This window comes from Medicago sativa, chromosome 4 (assembly GCF_051527215.1).
Source record: "Medicago sativa cultivar Bolivia chromosome 4, Bolivia_mono, whole genome shotgun sequence".
NCBI lineage: Eukaryota > Viridiplantae > Streptophyta > Magnoliopsida > Fabales > Fabaceae > Medicago > Medicago sativa.
This window is the reverse complement of record NC_140752.1, coordinates 98359459-98387060: the sequence shown is the minus strand read 5'-3', so window position 1 is coordinate 98387060 and position 27602 is coordinate 98359459. Positions and strand designations below refer to the sequence as shown.

The window sequence follows — 27602 nt, the reverse complement described above, 5'->3', positions numbered from 1 at the left end:
CTTGGTCTCATAAGTTAAGAGACCAAATTGCATTAACTCACAAGTTAATGGATCAAATTTATCAATTTTACCGTTAAGAGAGCAAATTATGTTAACTTACATAAATTAAGGGATCATAGCAAACTTTTAAAATAAATTGACGGAAAAAGTATACTTAAACTAACTCACAATTTTCAACATCTACGCTACGTGATTTTCTCTAATAAGATTAGAAAGAAAGAAAAAAAAGTAAAAAGTAATAACCGATGGTTTCTAAGGTGACGATTCCATCAAGCCCTTTACCGGTAAGACATAAAAAAATTACCATTAAATTTAAATAATGGTATAGATCAGTTAAATATATTCACCACTTGAAGTATAGATCAGTTCAATAGATCGGATGAGAATCCGCCTTAATAGTTTTGTTAGAGCGGCTTTGCGTCATGCTAGTTTCCATATTCATATTAGAATTCTATCTTATATCTTTACTATTATTATGAATGAAATGCAATAAATCTTTTTTGTCAAAAAAAAAATCCACCTTAATAAATATATTCTTTCAGAATAAATCAGATTAGATGCAGTCCAAAAGAAAAATATCAAAAACAAATAATCCTATATTAGATCTTTTTACGAAATAATCTTAATCTTAAGCTATTAGATTAGATATGTTTTAATAATATTGTAACAAAAAAAGAGGGTATATTAGGTAGTAAAACCTTGTTCCGAGGGCATTCCTACTCGGGACCTTTCCAGTTTATACTCCTTCGACTCTACGAACACTTTCCACACCGTCTCTTCCAATTTCCCTGTTTTCTCCTCTCACATCAAATCAATTTTCCATTTATCGCTAATTTTCGATTTTACGTCTAATCGGTTCCAAATTTAGTAATAAGGTAACTATGAATCCTTTCATTGATTTCATTATCTTTCCCTTTTGAATTTTTAGGTTTTTAATTTATATTAAATGCATATGATTATGTGAATCTGAATCGTGGGTGTGCTTTTAGGGTTTCAAAACTTTTTGTAATTTTCCGTTTGCGATGAAGATCGAGGAATTAGAGGATGCAGAGTGTAGTAGGGGTGAAGAAGAGAATTTCGAGAGACAAATTGTTAGGGTTGATGCTAAGAGGGCGTTGGTTGGTGCAGGTGCACGGATCTTGTTTTATCCAACTCTTCTATATAATGTACTTCGTAACAAAATTGAAACTGAGTTTCGGTGGTGGGATCAAATTGATGAGGTTTTGCTCTATCTGCATCTTCTTTTATGATGTGTTTTATTTTTTATTTTTTACTTTTCGTTGTTTTGATTCTGAATTAGTGTATGTTTGGGTTTGCGGTTACAAGAATTGATTTTGAGTGAATTGATCCCGACTAAAAAGTGAGTTGAAGGTAAACTGATTTGTGGTTTTAGATACACTCATAAAAATTTGTATGTAAAAATCAATTTTAGAATCACAAGCTACAAATCATTGCTTCAAGTATAATCAATTCTGTAGGCAAAATCAATTTTACTTGAAAGCAACCAACTTGTCCGAATTCAATTCTACACCTTCAGAATCAATTTTAGCGTAAGATGGTAAAGAAAAATTGCTTTATTTGCTAAGAATCAATTATTGATATTTTGAATATCAATAATATTGAAAATTAATTAGTTATTTTGAAAATATCATAATATCAAAATATCAATAATATTGATATTTTGAAAATGAATTATTATTTATTAGTTAGGGTGACCATGTTATGAATGTTCTTTGATTGGTGTTTGTGGTGTGATTTGTTGTTTTATTGAACATTTGTTTGTTTGTTATTTCTAGTTTTTGTTGCTGGGCGCAGTCCCGTTCCCTAAAGATGTTCCTCACTTGAAGAACCTTGGTGTTGGTGGTGTAATTACTTTGAATGAACCTTACGAAACTTTGGTACCATCGTCGTTGTATCATGTAAGTGGTGTCCCTTTTTGCTTTTTAGACTATCTTGTCTTTGCATTTTGTAAGCTAATTGTATGTTATGAAGGAAAATTGCAATTAGGAATTTTTGGAAAGAGTATATATAGTTGGGTTGCGTTCAATTAGTACGGGAATAATGAATTTTGACATCAGCATGCTAGTTTCACGATGCCTTTGTTATGTTTGTATTTGTTTAAAACTATTTCTGATATGTTGGTTTATTTGATTTATTTGTTTCAGGCTCATGGGATCGATCATTTGGTAATTCCCACTAGGGATTATCTCTTTGCTCCTTCATTTGTGGATATCAGCCGGGCTGTGCAGTTCATTCATCGTGGGTTTTTTATTTTTATTTAATTTTGGGAAGGGGGGTAAATGTATCAATCAATGTAGTTCTTTGTTATTTTTGTATCCTGAAAACAAGTTTTGGGTGTGCATGCGTCTTAATTTCGTATTTTGGTACAGAAAATGCAACTTGTGGTAAAACAACTTATGTTCACTGTAAAGCTGGGAGGGGGAGGAGTACAACAATTGTGCTTTGTTATCTGGTAAATTCCTGATATTTCGCACTGAAAGTTGTGGCATCTGTTGAAGCTTTGAGGTGCTATTGATTTCCATGTGGTCTACTCATGTTTTTCAGGTTGCATACAAGCATATGACACCTGTTGCTTCCCTGGAGTATGTGCGATCTCGAAGACCAAGAGTGCTATTAGCACCCTCACAGTGGAAGGTATAACCCAGTTCTTTTGTTGTTTCTGTTTACCCTTTTATTTTCTAGCAGGCCAGCGACACCATATAATAATTGTTACACTTTTATGGTGATGATTTCTCTCTTAGGACTGCAGTTTTTGTATAATCTTTGCATGTTTTGTAAGCAGGCTGTTCAAAATTATTACAAGCAAAGATCTTGTCCTTTACCATACTCTCCCTCTGGGGATGCAGTTCTCACAAACAAAGACCCTGTTCAAAACTACAACAAGCAAAGACCTTGTCCTTTACCACACTCTCCCTCTGGGGACACAGTTGTTATAACCAAAGACGATCTTGAAGGCTATCATAGCACATCTGATACTAGTATGGAGCTGGCTATTGTTCCCAAAGTGCCAAAGACCAAGCCCATGATAGCAAGACTATCCTGCCTGTTTGCATCCTTAAAAGTATCTGGTAGTAGTGTACCAATGACAAGGCGACTGCCAGTTTCAGAGTCACGTGCTTGCTAAGCCAGCTTGACTCCTCGTCCGTCAAGCAAGTGGCCTGTACAGAAGACGATACTGGAAATAAGTGAATAATTTCCCACGAAGTCGGTGCAACTGTGTTACATGAAGAGAGGGTGCATAGAAAGATAGAGGGAAAATGATGTTTACAGGTTAAAGAGGAACATCATGTAGTTTATCTTGTACATATGTTTACTTTTGCACGTTTGTTAATCCAAGTGAAATCCTTGTTCAATTTTAAAGTATTATTGGTGTGAAATCCACAGGATTTGTCAGGTGGTGGCTAAATGGTTACTCGTCTTTACTCATGCAATTTCTTTACACTTTCCTCCCAATTTGTACCAAAGCTCAACAGGCTTTTGCAGATTGGTGCACTTGTCTTTTGCATTAGCTTCAGTTGCACTAGGAAAAACAGCTGAATAGAGTTTTTTTTACCCCCCACTGATTTCTTAAAAATCACATCCCTCCAAATTTGCCAATCCAGATGGTAAATTTGGACAAAACAGTGTCTTTTCCCTGTCTAAATGAGTAAATCCTGGTGGATGTGGTTTTTATGATTCATAGGTGGGGAAAAAAGCTCACTGCCAAAGGGGCGTGTAATTCAGATAAAGTGCTCCTTGCTACAATAAATCTAGTTAAACTGTGTCAACATTGCTCCCTAGTCCCTACTATAATCAGTTTGACTAAACCGTGTGAAGTACGTCACGAGTAAGCTACTCTCTCCGGCCCTATATCTAAACACCCTTTTATTATAGGCAAAGGGGGCTTATATATAGGGATGGAGGGAGTACATTTTATGCCTGTTTGAATATCTGGTAGGTGCTAGTTTGTTTTTTACGGCTGGTGGTGGCACACAAATGCACGGTAGTGGCCCACTCTAAGATAGAGCTTTTTGTTACGTGAGGTAATTGCTTTTCTAGATTTAGTAATGAACACGAGCAAAGTGCAGTTGAGCCTGGAATCACAAGTAAATAAAATTTTGTTCAAATTGTTGTTGTTCAATACTCTTATTTTCCCTCGTCTCTACTTGGATTTACCAGTCTAAATGAAACGAGTGATTCGCCAAAATATTTGGAAATTGTTTAAGTTCCTTCTGCTGCATGCCCTCCTTCAAACTTCTGGTACGTTATCAGCTAGGCAGTATTTATGCAATCATGTGGAATGGATGACATGCTATCTGCACCTCCATAGTTCAAATGTTTCAACGCCAATCATTTAAATCTAATGGAGACCACGTTCCACTTGGATTGGAGGTAGATTTGTGAAAGATAAGGTGATTGCTTTATAGGCCCTTCACGTTGCTTAAAAACCATTAGGATTTATCAGACCATAACTACCGTTTGCACAAAATATGTCGAGAGATACGACCCAATCATTGTTTTTGGGTTGGAGTGTAACTCTCAGTCGGCTTATTTTAGAGATTGAGCAATCTAAGGAAATCATAAAGCAATCGCAGAATGATAAAAGGATAGCTAATTTCTGCTTTTGGATAGAAAGAAGGCCTAAGACAAATAAACATCAACCTGAGGAGTATAAACTCCAAAACTATTAGAAACTAACAAGTGACTATCAAACTAGGATCAAGCTTAACAAGTGATTATCATACTAGGATCAAGCTCATAGAAAATCAAGTAGGATCGATTATCACAACCAATATAGGGATAAATATCAATACAATCCATTTGTTAAAGCCTTCGAATCTTCCGCACCAATCGAAGACCCAAACTATCAACCCTGAAGTTACTGGATTAATGCCTTGCCACCACCTCTGAATTCACCTGCAGATCAATAGAAGCAAAACCACTTTCTTGAACCATCTTAAGATCTTCATACACTCCCCAAAGCTCTGCAATATACATATTACTACTACCAGTGAATTTAGAGAAACCTACTCATCGCTCACCATTAGAGCGACGAAAAAATCACCACAGCCTCTGCATGCACGGTACACCTCCTAGCACCATCTGTATTACCATGATTTGTAGGCAGTGTTACTGTTAATCTCATGATCCGCTCAAAGTTATGGACCATGGGCCAGCCTGTGAGTTTTGAATTCACGTTTATATTTTCAGGCTGAAAAAGTTATATTTTTTTTATGAATTATAAAATTCAATTTTCATATTGTTGGCATAACCTACACTTTTCGAATTTTTTTTTTCCTGCCCCTATCACCAAAAAAAATGATATGTCTGCTCCTACTTGAAAACAATTGATCAAAATGCCCTTGTTCTTTAGTTGAATTGGCGAGCATAGCTATTTTTCCGGCAATCTCTGCAAGTGTGCAGTCTTTTCTCTGAACATTCTGCCAGTTCTTCAAACAAGATGGCGAGCATGATTTTTTTAAAGTTTTTTTCATGTTCTGATTTTCATATGGTGAGCATTGCTTCTTTTTTTTTTTTTTAAATTTTTTTTCCTTAAAGAACATGACATTACATAGAAATATCAATAATTTTCCCGTCAAAAAAAGCATAACCTACACTATTAAATTGAAATATCAATAATTTTAAATAAACAACACGACATTGGAACAACTCTTACTATTATTTTTATTTTTGTTCACTTTTTTTTTTTTTGTAATGACTTCACACACATTCGTTTGCTTAAAATTTGTAACTGTAGGCATTTCCAAAAATATTACACCATATTACCTGAAACCGTACAATGACATTTTGAATAATTTTTTTTAAGGATTTTAAAAATGAATGAAATTAATGACTAGACTTAATTTGGTCAAATTTAAAAATAGCATAACTCGATTGGATAAAATTTGTTTATATTAAATAGGGCTTAAAAATTATTGAGAGGCCAATGTGTTACAAATTATCCAAGTTAAAGTGTAATCAATTAATCAAATTAAACAAATGAAATACAAAGTGGGGTCTGTAAAATAGAAGCAGACACACAAAGTTGGGGCCCTTGTGGAAGAATCTAAAAAAGGTGGATAGGAGCCATATTATGTTTATATGTTATATTCGTTTCTGCACTACTACCATTCCTCCTGCGACTTCTTTATGGGACCAAATCTCTGGCATACCAAGAAGCCATATAAAACTGCTAGTACAAAATGCTATCTCTGGCTATATATGCCCCCTTCAAAAGTATCCAAAATCTTCCATAAAAGTATAGTAACTGAATATCACCTTTTTTAGGCCTTCTTTAAATTTTGAATACAGTGTGAAAAGATATATTTTCAATTTCAAATTAAACCAATCATGTAATCCTATCCTATTGCTGTTTATTTTAATTAATTATAACATCAATTCTTAAGACTTAAGAGTACTAACAATAGTTTAAGATTCTTCAAGCATTTGATTGTAAGAGATCCAGCAAAGTTTATAGGTAGTAGGTGCCATATCTTGTTTCACATGATCATGCAAACTATATGTGCAAATTACTAATATTTAATTAATTTAGATTTATATAAAATAGCGTGATATGTCTTTTTCATGCACTCAGGGAAGATAGGAGTTCGACGTATACAGTAATTTTAAAAGAGCTAGTACACTGACATATATAAAAGAACCTAAAAAGTTTATTCTTGTCTTCTATTTATCTATTCAATATTCCATTGTCTTTAATAATTATTCCCTTCAGAAACTACCTATGAAGTTACCCCCTCCCCCGTTTATCTTGATTTTTTGCTTTATTGCATGCATGTCCTCTGAAAGAAAAATAAAGCATTAATAACATGTTACATGTCCGTCAAAAATACTATACAATAGCTAATAATACAGCAGGAAATTAAAAGTTCGAATCTAATGCAGAATAAAGCAAATAAAGATGTGTCTGTCTCCTAGTTAGTACCACTCTCTTCTCTTTTCTGAAATACAAATTAAGAAAATTAAAAGAACCTTGCATATATAAACTTATACATGTTGTATTCAAAATTAAAGATTACTGAAAATATTCGGATAGGAAAATTTGAAATCAGCTCCCTCTACACGTAGATGCCTTCAAACATTGATAAGAAGTTAAAATTCAAAACAGAAAAGATTGTGTGTGTCGTTTGTGCCCTTTGGTCAGTGAATGATGCAGGACCCATAAAAACTAAAAGATATTCTTGGAACTCATCCCCTAAAGCTAAATTTCTTTTTATCAGGAAAATATCTCAGCACCAGTAAAAGCTCCAAGGAAGTTGCAATTTACTGATGGCCTGGTTTTTCCAGTACGTACATGGCCGTAGCGTAAAGAATGCTGAGTGTAGTGATCATAACTTCATAAGCATGCATAGCATATATGAGATAAAACTAACACAATATTTTTTTGCCAATCAAAAAATAAAACCCTCAAAATATCGATACTTAATTCGTTGCATCCTTTAATTCAAATAGACGAAATATCAAAGTTTAAGATACATAGGCATGATATGCTTAAAAAAAAAAAGAGCAAAGAGCAATGACGTTATTTGAACATATAAATAGCAACAACTATTTGACAACCATTATAAAAATACACAATTTATAACTAATGATGTGACTATAAGAGATAATAAGTAATTAAAAAATGAAATAGTACTTATACATTATAAATATATGATGTTGGACAACGAAGGTTGTCAAGAAAACATTTCTCTTAAAAAAAAAAAAGAGGCAAACCACGCTTATTGGTCCAACTGGAAAGAAACTATTTTTTTTTTTAAATATATCAAATGACAATTGTCATTGAAAACCCACACACACAAATTGAGTAGTCGGAGTTCAAAATTGGTTAGGATATCTATCCTAAAAATTTCGCCATTTTTGTCCATTGAGTTAAAATTGTGGATAAAAGCTATTTTGTTCAATAAATCTTTTGTTTTAGTTCTTATGGAAAAATTTCTTTGATTTTTTTTCTATTTAAAATCTTTTACATACTATGTGGTCTTTAAAATGTTATAGAATTGTTTGATACATACGAAAATTATATTAGACAAACCTATTTTAGACTCTTTTTAGAAGGATCATCATATTCGACAGGCCCATTTTTAAAATATATAGTACAATTTTTTTTGTTAAATTTCATTTAATATTTTTCAATTTGTGAAAAAAAATTAATATTTTTCAATTCTAATTAATTTTATTGTTGAATTTCATATTTTTGCATTTATTAATTGTTTAAAATATTTTAAATATAAATAAAATTCAAAAAATTACTAACATAAAAATTTAAATTATCAGTCAAAATAAGAGACAAAATAAATTAAAAGATCTCTCTAATTTTTTCTCCATCAAAATTTAGTGACAAAGTTAGTGATATGTTTCATATTTTTTTCACTAAATTTTCTCTCTGAATTTTATTCTAGCATTGACAAATTAATGTAAAATTCAACTTAGACTATCTTAATTTTATAATGTAAAATTTATAAAAAAATATATTTCAAATAAAATAATGTAAAATGTATTTTAAGGATAAATTTAAAATATGGGAGCTTATATTCATGTATTAAATTAAATAAAATATAATTTTTTAAATTTTAAAAAATTTAAATAACAAAAAATTCTGGTGTATAAAGGAGGCCACGTTGGTTCTTGAAATTCCATTAGTTCTTAAGGTTCCACGTGAAGTTCTTGATAATAAATTCTAAAAGATAAAGTAAAAGTTAAACGATTCCTCTCTAAACTTTAAAAACATGACAAAAAATTACTCAAAACACATAGAAAGCTAGAGTTTGGCACAAACTAATGTCTTTTACTTAAATTTCATAAAATTCTTATATTGCTAGAAAAATATCTCAATATCGCTTGGCACAAAATTTGTCCAATCATGAACTTGTTTTGATGCAAAAGTCTTATCATCTTCTCTTATGCTGTAAATAACACTACAAAATCTCATGATAATACATAATAAACTCATGATAACACATATATTGTTTACAATATGCACAAACTCAATGGTATATATATTTTTTTGATGTGAAAAACAAAAAAAAATGAACTTATACAGACAACTCTTTTTGACAAAACTTATACAAACATCTTAAATGATAATAAAATAAATATAAATAATATGATGGATGATATAATAATATAATATTATAATAATGATATTAATGTAGGGATGATTTTAATGCAGTAGAAACTTTGAGTCTTAGGTCGTTCTCCCTCAACTTGATGTCACGAGGGAGAGCAGCTTTGCTTGTTTTCTTTTCTTTTCTTTCCTTTTTTTTTTCTTTTCTTTTTTCTTCTTTCATTTTTCTTTCTTTTCCCCTTTGTTCTTTGTCACTTTTTTTCCAAAACTTGTTCCGTTGCACACAGTTAGTGTTTCCAATGAGAAAAATGAGAGGCACCGAAGTTCATAAACCGGAAAAGAAAGAAAAAAGAGCAAAAATAACTAAGGATGGATATGATGATTACTTTGGCTTTTGTTGGAAAGTGAGTTGAGGTATGGTTCAAGCATGAATGATGATGACAATGATGTTGTCTTTTGTTTATTTGGGTCTATTTTTGTTGTCGCCTTCATTCTAATCATGATGATGATGGTTGTTGTCATGAGGGTCGACTGGCCAGTAAGAAGAGTATTTCAACCACTCAGCTTCTTGTTGGTTTCTAATGGATGACTCCTGTGAGAAGTGTAATGAAGATCATCATGAAAAGAAGATTAATTAGGGTTAGCTTTTTCAAATGAAAAAAAAAAAATATAGATATTCATTTCAAACTCTGAGGAATATTGTACACAGAAAACAATGCAATGGAAATTGACTGGTCCTTTTTTCCACGTCATCATAGTCAAAAGCTAATATTTAGCATTTTTTACAAACAAGACCAAGGAATGCAAAAATACATGATTATGTCACTAGTAGTACTGTATCATCTTTTTGCAATCTTCCTTTCTTGTGTGAAATAGCTAATAAAACTAGCTTCTACTTTACAAAAATGCAAATATATATGATCATCGTATTTCATTATTTTCTATCATGCAAAGAAATTAAATAGTAGTGTGTTGAGATATACAATTATGAAAACATTTTAAAGATCTAAAGAGAGGAAAAAAAAGAAGATGAATATGGCTTCTAGTCTTTAATTTAAATACAACTTGATTGTTCAAATGTGAAAACATTTTAAAGATATAAAGATAATAAAGATGAAGATGAAAATGGCTTCTAGTCTTTAGTTATAAAAAATAGGTTGTTTTAATTTCTATTAATAGTATCTTTCTTGACCCTCTTTTCTCTTTCCCTAGTGGGCATTATTATGAGAAATAAACAAAGTTCATATTATATATTTCAGAGTCAAAAAGTTTGTTTCTGACCTCTTTGATATCAGACGACGTTGAAGTGCACCCCATAATGACTTCCTCCAAACCAGACGCAGACCTTCCACCACCTAGTTTATGATGTTGTTGCTGCTGCTGTTGCTGCCATGTGGATACATATTATACATCAATTTTCAACATATCAATCAAATTCTAAGTAATCATTGTGTTTGATCCATCGATGACAATTGACAATCAAAAAGTGATTAGACAGTTTCATGCTTGTTATTTGGCAACCACATATATAAAACCTTTCCTAGTATAAATCAATGAATTTAGCTTGTGCACAATACCATGCACAATCAACCCCATTTTGGTTCAACATATTGAGTGGCCCATTAATTTGCACCAAGTTAAGAGACCTCTTTTCTCACTTTCCACATGTATTTGGTTGAGTAAATTCATGAGTAAATTCTAAAGACACGATCTTTTGTCTTGTAAATGAACAAAACCGAACAAACACTATTTTTTTTTACTGGAAAGAACAGGTTGTGAATTTTAACAAATCATGGAGTAAAAATAGTTCTATCACGAAGTAAAAATAAATCATGAAGTAAAAAAAATAGTTCTCTTAAGTTAATAAAGGTTTTAAAAGTTCTATCACGATTTAGGTCTCACATCAAGTATATTGAGGATTCTACAACCACAATATCAACGATGACGATATAGAAACTAGTACATTAAATAAAATCGGGCATTTGCCCCAATTTTTATTTATAAAAAAGACATCAACTAAACTTTTATTTTGCCACGATAAATAAATAAATAGGTGTTACCTCATTCTCTTTTAAAAATCTAAAAAAATTCTTAAATTAATCACTTTTTGAGATATTTTAGTACCATTAATAAAACTTTAATAATTTGACTCACGGTTAAACATTTTGAGGAAGAAATCAATAATTTTCAATTGTTTACATAAAGACTAATTGAAAATTATTAAATAAAAACACCAAGACAAAATTGAAAATTATTGATTTCTTCCTCAAAAAGTTTAACGATGAGTTAAATTATTATGATTCATAAAAATACTATAGACTAATTTTTTTTCCCGCTATAGTTTTTTCCTAGCGATGCAATCGCAGTTGTGAGCTGAGCTCTACTGCGATTTGAATTATGTCTCAATTGTTTACATAAAGAAAATTAATGAGAAACAACTACAAGAAGAATATTTAAGAAGACTGATTTAGATGATGAATAATACATACCTGAAAATTTTCATTTTGTTGGAGCATGATTGTTGAAACATGGTAAGAATTGTCATCAAGGATGATGGTAGATGTGTGATGGAGGGGAGGTGGAGAGATGATAGTGGAGATGGGATTGGAAGGCCTACTTATATGGAAAGCTGCGTTTGCACTAATCTGCTGGTGCACATGATGCTCATGTTGCTGTTGCTGTTGCTGTTGCTGATGATGTTGTTGTTGTTGTTGATGATGATGTGCTAATACATGATGCTGTCTTTCATGCACCTCCTGATCACATGAGCCTCCTGATGCTTGCATTTCTCTTGTTGTAGAACCTTCTCCTATTCCAACCTATAATGATAGTATCAAATATCAATCATCATCAAAGATTCAAAACTATATTCATTAATATTTATTTATTTATTTATAATATAATGTAACATTTTCTTTTCTTAGCTAGGTGGGTAAACCAACGTTGGTTAGCTAGCTACTGACACTGATTTATCATCTGGTCAGGTCCATACAAATTAATTTTGCGGTGTATGTAAGCAATGTTTATTAATCATGTCAACACTCGATCTACACATTCCTTAACCCTTAATTTCATGCATGTTCTTTCATCTTTTTGTGCAAAAGCATATACTTACCAACCGAATGTTGAAATTTCATATAATTATAAAGTTAATAATGTATAGCTGCTAGTGAAACATCACGTTCATTTCTTTAGAAATTAACGTGTCTATATATCCATGTTCCAATCAAATGCTATGCTATATTAAAATTTAAATAAATTACCAATAAAAAATATTAGAGGAAAAAAATTATCTCTAATTTTGGCGTTTGTAACACATTGTGATAAGATGATGTTGACATGAAATGAGTTTAATGAAGGATGATTTATATCAAACACTTACAAATACTTTGGACACAACACTAGCACATTGATGCAAGCAATAATTTGAAAAAATGAAAGTGGTTGAATGTAACTATGTATGTCGGTGTCGGACATGGACATGTGTCAGACACTAAACATGTCTTCAATCTTAAGTGTGTGTCTGCTACATAATATATGTAACGTACCTCATCATAGCTTTTTCGAAATGGGTTGAAGCCGAAATGATCAGATTTAAGGTGTTGAATATCCAAGGCATTTGTGAAGCTTGTTAAAGGACTAGGGACACCAACAACAGCAGACATTTCATCTCTATGAATCTGAGTAACAATTTCCTTGGAAGAAGAACTTCCACTTCCACTATCTCTTCTTCCATTGATATTATAATTAGGTTCTCCACCACTTCCTTCACCAGTTGTTGTTGTTGTTGCACTAATTATTCTTTGATTATTATCAGACCAATTACACTGTCTTGGCTGTGTCTGATAAAATATCTTTGAAACAACAAGCTCTCCTTCTTTCTCTTCTTCATGTTGTCCAAGATGGTATTGATGCATCACCCAATTTGTCTTCTCGGGTTTTCGATTCTTGCCGAAGTTGGTGTAGAGAACAAGAATTTTCTTGCAACCTTTTTGTTTACCATTAACCATAACAGGTCTGGTCTTACCAGTTTTGTGCCATCTTGTTTCTCCTCCTGTACTTCCTTGTAAGTCACACTCTTCGGTTTGAATCTTTCTCCTCTTTCGTGTTCCTGTTGTATATGCCTTTGATGGTCTATGGAAAAAGTGTCTGCTTAATCCATCTCTTGTCACTCCTGAAAATTCATTGCCAAAATCAAAGTTAGGTGACTTAATTAGGTGAGCTATATATAAGACAAATTAAACCCTCTTGCTCAAGTTTATTTCTTATATATATAATAATAAATAAATAAATAAACATCTCATAAGCTATTTTCTTAGCTAGTGTCGACATACACATACATAAAAAAAAAACCTAACTGAGAATTTAAATTAATATTATAATTAAATATATATTTCATAATTTGTTTGTAGTAATTGAAATAATGAGAATTAATTAATTAATTAACCTGGAAGTTTTTCTGGATGGGTGTAACAAATTCCATCTTCTCCTTCAATAGTGAGAATGAATTCATCAATCAAAGGGTGTGATTTCTGCATGTTCTTTGACTCAACTTTGGCTTCAAGATGTTCAATCAATTCTTGATCTGTTGGATCAAATTTCACTCCTGCTGGTAGACCTAGCCAATCCTGTTAGTTCCATTGAAATTCAAATTAAAAATAAAAAGCAATTAAAGGGAGAGAAATCAATAAGGAGAGAATATTAGAGAAAGACAAAGAATATAATTAAAAGAAATTAAAAGAAGAAAAGAAGAAAACTAACTTTAGTAATAGCTACCTAAATGAGAAAAGGGATTATAAACACCATTAAATTATGTCACCATAGTTTTAAAGGTTCGCAGCGTAACCGCGACCGCGACTATTATACGTACCGGCTTGCCTTGATCAAATTTGTGTCCACAGCGAGGGCAGTGTTTGGATCCACACAACTGGTGCTCTTCCAGCTTAGAATCTATGAGATCAGAGCTACTAACGTTGCTCATCTTATTATTCATCATCTCTTTTGATGAAACTTTATTAATATAATACTAACAAGGTCTTCTTGTTGAATTGAAATTCTTTTACTATGAAATAGTACTCCAACACCACTTAGCATAATCACCCTCAAGAGATTGATATATTAGATCAGACTTCAGAGCTCAAATTCTCCTACAAAACCAATAAAAAATTAAGAAAATTGGATGATACAAGAAAGACACAGTACAAACTATGATCATGTAGAAATTAAAATTTGGAAAAAAAATAATTCTCAAGCATACATATATATATATTGATGTGACTGAGAATATAAAAGAAATGGATCCATACAATGAACTGTGCAGGATAAGGATGATAACTAGTATGCAGTTACTTACAAGGAAAGCGATAGAAAGAAAGAAATAGAAGGAAAAAAAAGGAAGAAACTGTTAGAATAAGGTTGAGGTGGTAGATAGATAGATATAAACTAAGGTGGCTTTAAAGAAGGAATAAAACACCAGAATTTGCTCTCTACTTTAACTGACTGAGGCAAGGCAGTGAGAGAAGAAAAATAAAGGAAAAGTTGTCTGTTTGTTTTCTATACTCACACATACCATACCATACCATACCTTTATTTAAATCCTATGAATATGATATATAATTTTGTGAACCGCGTATATAAAGCCGGTTTATATGAGAAAAAGAAAGAGAGAGATACTATCAAACAAACAAAACCCGGTTGGTTTTTTCTTCACTCTTCTATACTCTCCAATAGTAGCACTCTTGCCAGCCAGCCACCCTTGTATCTTTATTTGAAGAATAAAGGGGGTGCATATAATATGAACTCTATCTAAATGTATATCCTTACTATTTTTAATAAATTTTAATAAAAAATTAAGATCCGTGAGTTGGATCGAAATATGATTTATGATAGATTAGTATGTTGTAATTTGATCTATGTAGCCGATTCAATTTAGTGAGATAAAATTTCGTTATTATTGTCGATTTTGTATTAACCCTCTTCATTTCTTTTTTTACTATTATAAAATTCATTTATTTATTAAAAATGGTTAGTGTCTATGTCTAAACTTCTTTTGGAGATCCATATTTAACAAAATTATCAGGAAAAAGATATAAAATCTTATATGAAGTAGAGAGAAAAAAGGAGATGTATAACAAAGACCGGAAGACAAAAAAAAAAGTATTAGAAAATGTAAAGATTATTATTTGGAAGTTGAAACTATATTTGTCAAAAAAAATTGAAATTGTATCGTAATTAAAAGTTTAAAGATGGTGGGTTGACGGTTCAAAACAACTTTTAACATTCAACCAATCAAAACATTTAGAATCGTTAAATCAATTCATGTTTTTAATTTATGTGGCAATTCATAATATTTTAATTGATTGTGTACAAAGTTGTTTTAGATCGTCAACCCACCATCATTAAACTCTATAATTAAACCACAAATAGCTACAAGATATTACTAATTAATAAAACTAAGTCAATTTAGTCTTTTAAATATCACTATCTCTTTGCTAAAAAAAATATCACTATCTCTAATATAGTCTCTAAAACAATTTTTTTCCTAAAAATAAAATTACTTTTTTTTGCACTAACATGTAAATATTTTAATAAAATTACTTTTTTTTGCACTAATATGTAAATATTTTTAAAGTATATAAAAAGCTAACATGATCTTTCAAAAAAAAAAAAAAAACTAACATGACAACTTTCAAATTACTTTCCACGGTAAGAAAACAGAAATTTAACTTCAAGAAATTAGCGTCAACCCAAACATCGACGTTTATAGCCTCCAAAATACCAATACTAAATTCATTTTTGTACTTTATTATGTTGGAAAAGTGTGCAGACGGACACCGTGTGTGTTTGATTCACAAAACGGTAATATTATACAATACAATACAAGACATAACAGTACAAGACAAGACAAGACTGAAGTATAATTGAGCGATAGATATATGTATTTTTTATATTGGAAAATAAAAAAAGTTATTTTGGTATTTTTTATAGTCTTCTACTCTTGACAAAAAGTTGTCACATGGTTTAGTGAGGAACAAGAATTGTTCTTTTTTTTTTCTTTCTAATCCTTTGATGTATATTTTGTCAAGTCCTATAATCAGTTTTTAAATCAAGTAAGGTATACAAAAGTTGCCCAATCTATAGTCTTCCGTTTTTTAGCAAATCAAATGAACATTATTATAGGTTGCATAGTTGGATGCTAACTAAATTTTAAGTTTTAGTGTTAGTTTGAGGTGTAACATTTCCCATTAAAGCGATAACAATTGAAAATGTGAATTATAATCTTAGTAAACTTAGTAAATTTGTACAAATATTGTTTTGATGCGAGGTTGCTAGTCTGAGCAATCTCAAAGTGGGCTTTCTAGACCTATCGGTTTGATTCATTGAATTTCAAAATTGATAACTAAGCATTGAATCAATCTCGTTTGGTTTTGTTTGGTTCGGTTTTTGAACCAAACTAAAGATGGATAATTTTCTAATTGGTTTGATTTGATTTTTCAATTTCATCGATTTTGTTAATATATTCTATTTTTTATTCTTCAAAAAAAAATTCATCGATTTTGTCAGAATGACTTACAACCTTACACATGTAGCGTCCACTAATTTTGGATTCTAAGAAAAAAAATGAATTAGACGCTATTTTTTTTGTCAAGTAGTCTAGCGGCTAAATAAATTCATCTTAAATGTGAATGAGTTATGTGTTTGGGGTTCGAACTCCGACTTTTAATATATTATACATTATCAAGTGAGATAAGCTCATGCAGACGTCAATCCATTTTTATATTATAGTGTTTTGGACTAAAGTGACGGACTTCAAATCTTTTATAAACAACTTATTATTTTTTGGTACTAAATTGAAATGGTTTATATTAAATTAACAATATATTAGAAAATAATAAATATTTTATTAAGGATAAGGAACGTAGATGAAAAATATATAAATATTTAAAGGAATACTAATTTTGTTTATAATAATATAATATACGCTAATAGTTAGAGAGTAGCAATTTGAGTACCTGTTTATTTACAAAATTGTCTTTTATTTTACAAACGAGTTTAAAAAGAAGAAAGAAAAATGCAATGAATAAAAATGAGTGAACAAATAAATATGTAACATTACTGGTGTTTCTCTTCTAATTTTAAAGTGATAACTGATTCAATTTATAATTTGTCATAAAAAATATAATGTTACAAATTATATATATATATTTTGATCGAATATAGATTTACATTACATAAATATAATAACGACAATAGGGGGGGATAAAATTAATTGATGCTCAAAGTATAGAGGAAAAGTGGAGCAATTATCTTAATGGTAAGTGGAGTAATTAATGAATTCTGATTCATCTGTGTATACTCACATGTACTTATGATTCAATATCTCTATGTGCCTTGTAGTTTCTTTCTAAGAGGAGGGGTATTTTTCTTTTTTGAGAGGAAAGAAGGCGTATTTATGAACCTATAATCTTTCAAAAAATGAACCTATAAATAATGTATTTTTTGTTTTCTCAAAGTATGCTCTACGCGCATTTGTAAAAAACTCTTTTAGGTGTTTGAAATAGTTTACTTTTGCTAAAATTTTCACATGCATAACCAAATATTGAATCCATGATCATATATTTATGAGACTTGAACTGCTTATAAATCACTTGAACTCCACCAATTTGCAATAAATAGTCAAAAGTATTTTTAACAAAATAATTGTTAATATAACATTGAGTTTTTAAACAAAAAAATATGAATTTTCTTCTAATAAACGATCACTAAAAGGGAACAGAACGAGGGTGTAATGTATTTTCAAACAAGTCAAGAGGCAAAAAAAAAAAATAAGAAAAATCTAAACATCAAAGAGAGGTCAAGCGTAATTTTCAAGTCAATATTGAAAATGAGCAATTTAATATTGTTATGGTTTTATGGTTTTTATCATCAATAGAAACAGTTTAATTAATTCTCTGTCTCAACAGAAATTTATCAATTTCTGATTTCACAGTTTATTGTTACATGTAAAAACTCACTTATTGATCAAAATGTAAAAACTCACTTTCGGTTAATACGTGTCAGTGAGGCAAAGCTTGGAACAAAAAGTTAATAATAAATTCACAAAATGAGCCTAATAACATTCTAATTATTTTCACATAAAACCGATAAATGTCAGAGAGAGAGAGAGAGAGAGAGAGAGAGAGAGAGAGGGAAAAGGATGATAGAAACTCACATGGGTTTTGAGCTGGAGTGCTGATGATGATGCTTTTGGCATGAATGTTTTGTGCAGAGAGAGAGAGAGATGAGGCCAGGGGGCAATACTATTACTATTAGGAGGTTGCTTGGTAATCAAGGAAAATGAGCATACGTACTTGATGGACCACCACCTCCTCCTCTTCTTATTTATTAATTAATAGAACCTTAATTATGCATGATATACAAATTACATTTTTAAAACATTAATATATATTATATAAAGACCCTTAAAAACAAATATTTGTTGTTTTGTTTAAGCAAACTAGCTTTACTATTTTTGTGGGGCAGGGAATGAGGGATATAGTAATATTGATCGGATTTACCGGATACATATTCTATTTACAATTCATTTTTATAATGTAATACAGTAAAAATTTACTGTTGTGATGTATCGTCTTAATTTTATACAACATTTTTTTTTTTTTTTATGAAAGAGTCTAAGAGTAAAATTTACACGTATTTAGTGTAAAGAAGAGGGGTATTGCATGCAGGTAAGAACTCGCTCCTAACACATCAAACCTCATCGTAGTTATAAATCGAGTACTGCTTTTCAGACTGTATTTTTTAACATGATAATATGATATGAAAAAATAAACGGCTTATCTTAAATGTGTATTTTTTAAAATGATAATATGATATGAAAAAATAAATGGCTTATCTTAAATGTTAATGTAAAACTAATTACCACCAAGAGTGTATGTTAATTAAATTCATTCTTTTTAATTTCTCTTTTTCCATAAACTTTACCCCTTGTGTTATTTCTATTCGAGGGTAGTATAAAGTATTGGTACGCAACTTATAATGTAGTTTCACATAATATATGTAAGAAAGAATAAAGAAAAGGGCCTCAGCATCATGTGGGTCCTGCATCAGCATGAAAAATCTTTGGCCCTCATAAAGTATCTTAATCAGATGATGGTTAGGCTTCACGTTTATAACTAATTCTATGGTGTGCAGTCAAGAGAAAAATCATGGAGGGACCCTTATGATGTTATTTGCAGTATAATAAATAGATGGATATGATTGCCTCTTTCTCTTTGCAAATTGCCCCTTCCAAGATCTTAATTTTCACCTAAAAATATCAGAGTCCTAAGGAATACATATTATCCTATCTTAAGGGGATCGTATATTTGAGAGAAACTTGGACCTAGCAAATTAGCAAAAGCACCAAAATGAATTCGGCTTGTATATTTCATTTGACATAAATCTCTCTTAGATAAATTTTGAAGTAACTAAGAAAAAAGAATGAAAATAAGAGAATCAAATTGCTTTTGATTATCCATTTAATTGATCCATTATACTAAACCAAACCAATGGAGCCCACATATCTTAATAGAGCTCTATATATCTACTCATTATTCTTTCCCTCATCTTTGTTTGCAATTGCATTGCATACATATTCCTTTGTTTATGGTATTTGTCACTATTATATTAGTATATGGTTTGGTTGACACAGTGATCCAAGGAATATAATCCGGTATACTAATTTTAGTGATTATACTAGAAAAGCATAGATTTAATTTTATACACATCCAAATATTCTAAATACACAGCCAAAAAAATTTCCAACATACTCTTTTTTCCGCATAATTCATCTTTAAGGATATTTCTTTCTTTTTCTTGACAAGTTTAAGGATATTGCTTAAATAGTACAATTCTTGGTACGGTGGATATGTATATTCGATATAACAAATTTTGAAGATTTGGCTATACATCTTAGTATTTTTATCAGAATTACAACTTAGTTTATTTGGCAACAATTCTTCTAGCACTTGTTTTGGGACATATGTATTTTTATTGTATTATCTTTTATTTTTGTCGGTAGACAAACTAACAAGAATCATTGTAAATTCAACTTTGGTAAAATCCAATTTAGGATAAAATTATCTGATCATACCATCAAAAAAGAGGCCATTGGCCACATCACACTTCACTTTCCTTAAAATTTGGATCATAGGATGATATAGATTTAGAGTTTCGAGGAACGCTAGCAACACTCACTTTTCAATACTCTCTCACTCATTCTTTTATTGGATGAAATCAATGTATGTCACACCACTTTGTGTTGGTTCAATTTTTAAAATGGAGATCGACAATGATTTAAACTAATAGCATGGTGAGTATTAGAGAGGGTGTTTGAAATAGAGTGTTCTTAACATTACTCTTCTAGTTTTATAATAGAACAAATTTGAAAATATTTTTTTACAAAATATCAAACTAAATAACTCGCAGTAAGAGTTATTATCGTTAGAATTTGGTGATGACCATAATAAGTCTTTTACTCAAAATACACACAAAACAAGTCATTTTCAGATATTTCAGCATTACATGGAGTATTGCTTCCAAACAAAAACACCAACAAAGACTTGCATCTCAAACTGAACAGTGATGGAATAACCAAACACGAATATGTTATGGTGGATTTAGAGGGGGACATTTGGAGGCTAATTATGCAACAAAGATCACAACCATAGATTAAAAGGCGGTGGATGAGGGTGTTCAATCACATATATACATCAAACAGCCTAAAAACCTAAAAAATGTGAAACTCTAATACAACTTTAACATTGATCCTCACGCCAAGCGTGAATCCTGTGTTATATTCCCACATTGCAATATGTAATATGATGTTCTGACTCTATCTAATGCCATGTTAAATTGATTCGAATCTCATTCCAAAAGTTAATTCAAAGAATAAGAGTGTTCAAACATATTTATACCTCAAAGAATATGAATAGTGTGGGGCTCTAATACAACTTCAATAACTACAACACATATTTTCTACTTAATGACCTAGCATGCTTCGACTCAGCTAAATCCATTGAGTTTTAGGACCTTGTTTTTGATGAGTTAAAGGTATAAGATTCAAAGTAATCTCTAGCTAAGATATTATTGATGTTGGTTGAAAATATATATGTTGAAGAAGTCTCACATTGCTTAGAATTGTAAAAAAGAAAAGAAAAAAGGGAGACCAAGACTATATACAGAGAGTGTTTCTATTATTTTAGAGTATAAGGTGGGAGTGTGGCAAACTAGGGTTAGTTCTTTTGGGAATAGATTCTTAGGTTGAAAAACACCTTGAGTAGTAAAATCGTTGGGTCTCTTGTTCAAGGTAAGATATTAGAAAAAACAGATCAGTTTGGGACGAACTAGATAAACAAGCGTATTGTCGATGGTTTGTTTGGTCACTTTGGTTATTTGTTGCTACTAATTTTGTTCTACGCACTATAGTATTGATATGAGTTTTGTCCAAATTCACAACAAATATTGAGCATCCTTATCTAATTTAAAAAAACGATACACAATGATTTCTGAAATGCATTTTTTTTTATAAAAATAATTTTTCAAATATGAACGTCCTTGTACTTGTCAAAAATCATCCTTGTACCTAAGAAAGAGCCATCCTTGCATTGCTTTTGTTCTAAATAATTAACTATATTATCATAATCAAAATTCTTTAAAAATATTTCTGATAGAAATCAAAATAAGAGTATTTTATTTATCCTTTTTTGAGAGGAGTATTTAATTTATATTTGATTAGGATTTAATTTTATATTGTAACATAATATATGACAACTCACTTTTTTCTTTTAAAAAAAAACGTATACAATACAACAATAACAATGATAAAAAAAATTTGAACAGACTAAAATGGTGTATATATATATATATTCACAAGAGATCCCCCGCACAAGGAGTGCAAAGGAAAGATCAAACAAGAGTTTTTACAATGTCAAAGCTGCCCAACAACGGGATGAAACCAAAAAGGAAAAAGAAAGCTAACAGATACCCATACAACAAAGTGGGTGTTTCCACCATTCGTGATAGCTATAAGAGAAAACAACATGTTTAGATTTTAACCACAAAAAAGAATTTAGCTTAACCTTCTCTAAAAGCACATCAACACTTAGTGTCACATTATTGAAGACACGGTTGTTTCTTTCTTTCCAAATCACCCAAACCGATGCAAACCAAATAAGCCGAAGATAAAGGTAAGAGAAACTAGGCAAACCAGCCTGATGAGTAAACTGCACAAAATGATGACGTAAATCTCCATGAAGAACCGAAGAAATACCTAACCAATAACAATGATAAATTGATAATCATTTCCCTCAGAAAAAAAAAAAAAACGATGATAATCATGCAACAGTAACAATTTGATCAGCGATGTATCTATGAAAAGAAACCATTGGGTAATATTTTCAAAGAACTTAATATCATAAAATTTGATTTTGATTCCAACAGTACAAATTTCAAATAAAATTTTCAACATCATCATCATTAATAAGATAATATTACTACCCTTAAAAAATCATTAATAAGATAATAAGAATTATTATGTTTTATATCATTTTAATATGCTTACACAAACCTTTCAAAACTCAACCAATTTTGATTTACAAACTAATAATTTTTTTTTTTGCTATAATGATAAAAAAAATTAGAAACTGAAAATTAAAATTCATGTCTCCAATTCCGTAGCTGAGTGTTAGAAACGCAAAATTTAATAATTAACTTTACATTTTTTTCGTTTGTAATTTTTGTTGTTTTTTTTAAGGAGTTAAATTATCCCACCTAAATTAACTCCAGAGAAAATCGAACATGAGACCTTAAGGAGGAACAAACTTCCAGGTCACAAGCCAATACCACTGTAATTTTTGTTGTTATTTCAACTTTTTGTGTTAGTGATTAAAAAAGTCTTAAAAGACTTCTTGCTAGACTCATAGTTTGATAGTGTGCACCCAAAATGCCACATCTAACTATGAAATCAAACAAAATCTTACAAAACTCTCAAGTTGTTTTCGGTTTTCATTATAACTAAAAAATCATACTTTTTTTTAGGGAAAGAAATCATGTATACTTCTCTAGCTTTGGTTGAGAACTTCTAATAATTTTGTCAAGGAAACAACATGATCTCATTTCCCATCTCATATGATTAAGTCTATGGTTATTAGTAAGCGCAAATGTTGAAAATGGGTAAGAAATTTCTGAAAAGGACAAATATAGAAAAGGCATGGACATGTGAAAAATTATCCACTTATTTTGGTCTGTTCATCTTTTCAACGTTCCTTGTGAAGTGTAATTCTTTATTGGGTGAAAGGTCTTGAAAATTTTACTACCACATTGTGATCGAGCACTCAACTTGGTAATTTCTTTTTTCTTTTAATGAGATAGTATAATGATTTGATTTGGGTTTCTCATCCACGAATATGTGACTGGGCAATTAATGGTCAAGAACTATCTATCGATGACTCCAAAAGAATGAAAATAATTGGCAAGTACATTAGTGGGTATGCCCATTGATAATATGATAAAGAATTGTGTTTTTTTTAAAGATGGAAAAGAATGATGTTGATGTGTTTATTGATTATTTATAGCTTTCTTCAATTTTACTCGTCAAAATGTTGTTTTGACCATTTGGACAGCTTGAGAATAAGTTTTAGGAAAAACAAGAAGAATTCTTAGTCCCTTAGACTCTTTTATTTTTTGTTATTAAGAGGTAGTCCCTTAGATATATTGGGTGGGAAAATAGTATAATATATTTCCAGCAACAATAATGATGCTTTTTACTTTACCTACACACATAAATTTGTTTAGATGTGCAAATTTTCGTAAGATAAATCAATGTTGAAACCAAATTAATTCTACTCCTTATATATAAACATAAGTACATTGATTTTTTTTGTCTAGTTTTTTTAATGCATTCAATACTATTCCTTGTATTTAAATATAAGTACATTGTCGTGAGCTTAGCTCAGTTGATATGGACAATGTATAATATATGCAAGGTATGGGGTTCAAACCCCGACCACCACCAAAAAAATATAAGTACATTGATTGTTTTTGTCTAATTTTTTTTATTGTTTTTTCGTCTAATTTTTTTAATGCAATAACTATGTTTTTTCTTCTATATTAGAAAGAATTTAGCTCAATCGATATGGATTATGCAGGGTCGGAGTTTGAACATCAGATTATCTACTTGTTCACTTTATGAATGAATTTTTAGGCTACTTAACACAAAATTAAGCAATGACTTAAAAAAAATGACAATGGATGGTTAAATAAGTTAGTTAATTTGTTGATTTCAATGAGATAAAAAAGTATTAATATTATAATAGAAAGAGAACGAGCAATTGGATGAAAAGGTTCCCCTCAAAAAAATGGATGAAAAATTTGATCATTTAGTAGAGCTTGCACAATGAAGCTTTTTTGTTTGATGATCCAACACACTGGCAAAAAAAAAGATTACATAGAGTTAAAATATTAAATAGACATGGAGATTGTACGGTTATAGTTTAATTCAAAAGAAATGTCAGCAACATGTGTTTTAGCATACAATTTTCATCACACATTTTTGATTGGTTAAAATTCACATATGATCCACCAAATTTATATGGGACGCATATAATTTGGTGTGTTAAAATATGTGTTGCTAGCCTTCCTCCTAGTTCAAATACTCTTACCTCGATTCTTTCTTAACATTTGATACTCTTTTTTTTTTTTTTTACTTCGTTTGAATATTTTAAAATTTTGTCACTATTTAAAAATGAGTTTTTTTTTCCTGATCAACATGTATATTTTTTTAAAATTCTTATACATGTCATAGTATTGATATTTAAATTTTAAAAGTTGGATAAAAGTTTAAGGTTTGATCTTATTCATCCAATTTTCATAGTAATAGTAAAGAGACTTTGAAAATCTAAAAATCAGTCAGGAGATAAGCATCCAATTTTTAAAGTAAAGAAGCTTTGAAAATCTGAAATTCAGTCGGGAAATAAGAAAAATAAAATAAATATTGTTCAGATTAGAAATCAAACATAAATACTCTTTAAAAATTTAAGTGTTACAATTTATTTTACGTAAATCAAACTAATTCTTTGATCTTGTAAGATCCAAAAAAGCGGAATACTCTTCCTAAGAGTTTTAATATTGTTGCATGCTCAAGGCGGAATTTAAACTCAGAACCTTGATTAGACTAGAAGAAACTCGTTTTATCTCATCTAAATGTTCATGATTAATATAACATTAAGGTTAAATTAAAAAATTAATTTTAAATATTTGATAAATCATACATAATTGATTTTTCCGTCACATGTGTTAAATATAAGTTTTGAAGTCATGACACCCGCAATATATTTGATATTTTAGTTGTCTTCATCTATTCTTTTGTATTCCTCTCTTTTCCTATCCTTTTTTATTCTTTCTTTTTGCACAAACTCTATCTTGAACTAGGTTATTATTCCTCACAACAAAACAAAATTTAGTGTTATCTAATGATGAGTATGTAAGAAATGAGAATATTTGCTGGTTGCAATTACAAATATAGGTTTGTAAAAAGAATTCTGCTCTTTTCGCTCATTCCCAAAGTAAAAGTCGAAAATGCCCTTACGCATGTTAACTCACGTAGCGTGAGTTAACCTACACCAGTTATAAGCCAGGCAGAGCCTCATTCTGCCTCATTTTCAAACAACACACATACAAATCTTAATTTTCTCTCAAATTACCCAACTCCAAAATTCCTTCAATTTCAAATCAAACAACACTCCAACAACAAGAACAAGTAAGCTTTCACTAAAATTATGTTGGTATGATAGATTTTTTCACTTAATCTAGAATTTGTTAGGTTTATTGTTTTGTTAAAATTTTAATTTTTTTTACAAGAAATGATAGAATGTTACATGCAAATGACTTATAGTGTTGAATTGTTATGATGTTTAGATGTTTGCATGATTATGTTAGATTTTTTACACTTAGATTAGATTTTTTTAGATTTAGGGTTTGTTTAAATTTTGGTTATTTTCTTTTTTGCAAGATATGATACAATGTTACATGCAAATGAGTAATATTGCTTAATTATTTAGATGTTTGCATGTTTATGTTGTAGTTATAATTTTTAGGGTTTATGTATAATTTGCACTCCAAGTGTTTGATGAAATGTTTGAATGAGTTTTTCATTGACTGTGTTTAATTTCTAATTGTGTAGATTTGAAGCAATGGCCGGATGGATCGACGTTCATGCAGAATTCAACGGCGGAGAACCTCAGAGGTTAAAGGTTAGGTGCATTGATGTAACGTTAAGAAGTCTCAAGGATCAACTGAATGAATTCAACCAAGCACTCAACCCCAGAGACACAAGGAGGGTGGAATACGTCCGGTATAAACATCCGACGCTCGACGAGGGGAGGGTATCATTCACTTGGGTGGAGTTAAAGAACGACGAAAATGTGGCGAGCATGTTTTGGGAGCACAGTATGTTCCAGTGGATCGATATGCGGGCGACGTTGCTGAGATCAACTGAAGATATTATCAAGAGTCTGATTCCGCCAGAAGATCGTGATTAGGTAGGGAATGCACCTTCCAACTATAGCAATTATCTTACCTCTGAAATGGGGTAATTCCTATGAAGCCCGGATACTCCAAAATGGTGCCGTACCCGTGTCGGATACGTATTGGATACCGATACTCCGAGGATACTCCGGATACCGTATCTCAGAAGTATCGGAATTAATTATTTTAATTTAAAATATATATTTTATCGGATACTTAAAAGATACTCGACGGATACACACAGATACTTATAAGATACTTCACACAGACGTATCCAAAAAAAATGAAGTGTATAAAAATGAGATTGTGTTGTGAAAATTTAAGATACGAATCACTATAATTACTTTTCAATTAACAAATTAAATATTATGCTTTTGGTGGATGAAAGTAACGAGAGAGGGGAGATTTAATCAATCAACATTAAACAAACTTTGTTTTGAGTTCTTTTATTGATACATTTGTTGATATCCTAACATATGAATGAAAATAGAATATGATTTATACAAAAACTTTACATTTTTTATTTTGATCATATGTATTTTTTTTATTTTTTTTGTAAATTGTAACTTTTATGATTATATAGTATGAGTAATCAATGTTTTTTTAAGTATTTTACACGCATATAAATTTTAATATAAATATTTTGTTAACGTATCTTAGTCGTATCGTATCCTAAATTTTAAAAATTTTGCGTATTCGCGTACCAGTATCGTATCATACCAGTATCGCACTACGTATCCGGGCTTCATAGGGTAATTCAAACTGGCCAAACGCTAGGTCCTCAGCATTCTCCCGACATTCATGTTTTTCCTTTGAAAAGATTAAATTCTTGTTAGGCTGGTTTAGATGAAGGTATTGAAGTGTCAAGGAATGAACCTCATTTCGTTGGCACTTGAATACCATCAACTGAAGCAAGCCTAACAATAATTTATTCTTTTCAAAGGAAAAACATGAA

General features: G+C 30.6%; 2 protein-coding genes across 5 annotated transcripts; one reads left to right on the top strand and one right to left on the bottom strand.

The window, feature by feature from the left end:
- Positions 1-712: 712 nt before the first annotated feature.
- On the top strand, positions 713-3427 carry LOC146934465 (phosphatidylglycerophosphate phosphatase PTPMT2-like). Its single transcript, XM_085706362.1, has 7 exons — positions 713-875; positions 990-1220; positions 1797-1919; positions 2166-2259; positions 2391-2473; positions 2566-2655; positions 2804-3427. Exons 2-7 carry the CDS (start codon positions 1023-1025, stop codon positions 3143-3145), a joined length of 930 nt encoding a protein of 309 aa, XP_085562488.1. The 5' UTR covers positions 713-875; positions 990-1022; the 3' UTR covers positions 3146-3427.
- Positions 3428-8933: 5506 nt separating this feature from the next.
- On the bottom strand, positions 8934-14870 carry LOC146934464 (NAC domain-containing protein 75-like). 4 transcript variants are annotated; one of them, XM_085706355.1, is made up of 7 exons: positions 14670-14870; positions 13956-14232; positions 13533-13713; positions 12634-13259; positions 11575-11904; positions 10367-10471; positions 8934-9677 (listed from the first exon to the last, which is right to left on the bottom strand). In XM_085706355.1, the coding sequence occupies exons 2-7, from the start codon at positions 14079-14081 to the stop codon at positions 9579-9581; spliced, it is 1467 nt and encodes a 488-aa protein (XP_085562481.1). In that variant the 5' UTR covers positions 14082-14232; positions 14670-14870; the 3' UTR covers positions 8934-9578. The 4 variants fall into 4 exon arrangements, with proteins under 4 accessions (XP_085562481.1, XP_085562479.1, XP_085562478.1 ...); XM_085706353.1 differs by having other exon boundaries at positions 14343-14692; XM_085706352.1 differs by having other exon boundaries at positions 14392-14692.
- Positions 14871-27602: the final 12732 nt, after the last annotated feature.

What these genes read in the sequence shown, in the direction of transcription:
- LOC146934465 (XM_085706362.1), top strand. Translation starts at nt 1,023, where the DNA reads ATGAAGATCGAGGAATTAGAGGATGCAGAGTGTAGTAGGGGTGAAGAA. An exon ending in GGCTGTGCAGTTCATTCATC is followed by an intron (nt 2,260 to 2,390) that starts GTGGGTTTTTTA and finishes ATTTTGGTACAG; the next exon opens with AAAATGCAACTTGTGGTAAA. An exon ending in TAGCACCCTCACAGTGGAAG is followed by an intron (nt 2,656 to 2,803) that starts GTATAACCCAGT and finishes TTTTGTAAGCAG; the next exon opens with GCTGTTCAAAATTATTACAA.
- LOC146934464 (XM_085706355.1), bottom strand. Translation starts at nt 14,081, where the DNA reads ATGATGAATAATAAGATGAGCAACGTTAGTAGCTCTGATCTCATAGAT. An exon ending in CCATCCAGAAAAACTTCCAG is followed by an intron (nt 13,260 to 13,532) that starts GTTAATTAATTA and finishes ATGAATTTTCAG; the next exon opens with GAGTGACAAGAGATGGATTA. An exon ending in CGTCGTCTGATATCAAAGAG is followed by an intron (nt 9,678 to 10,366) that starts GTCAGAAACAAA and finishes CACTTCTCACAG; the next exon opens with GAGTCATCCATTAGAAACCA.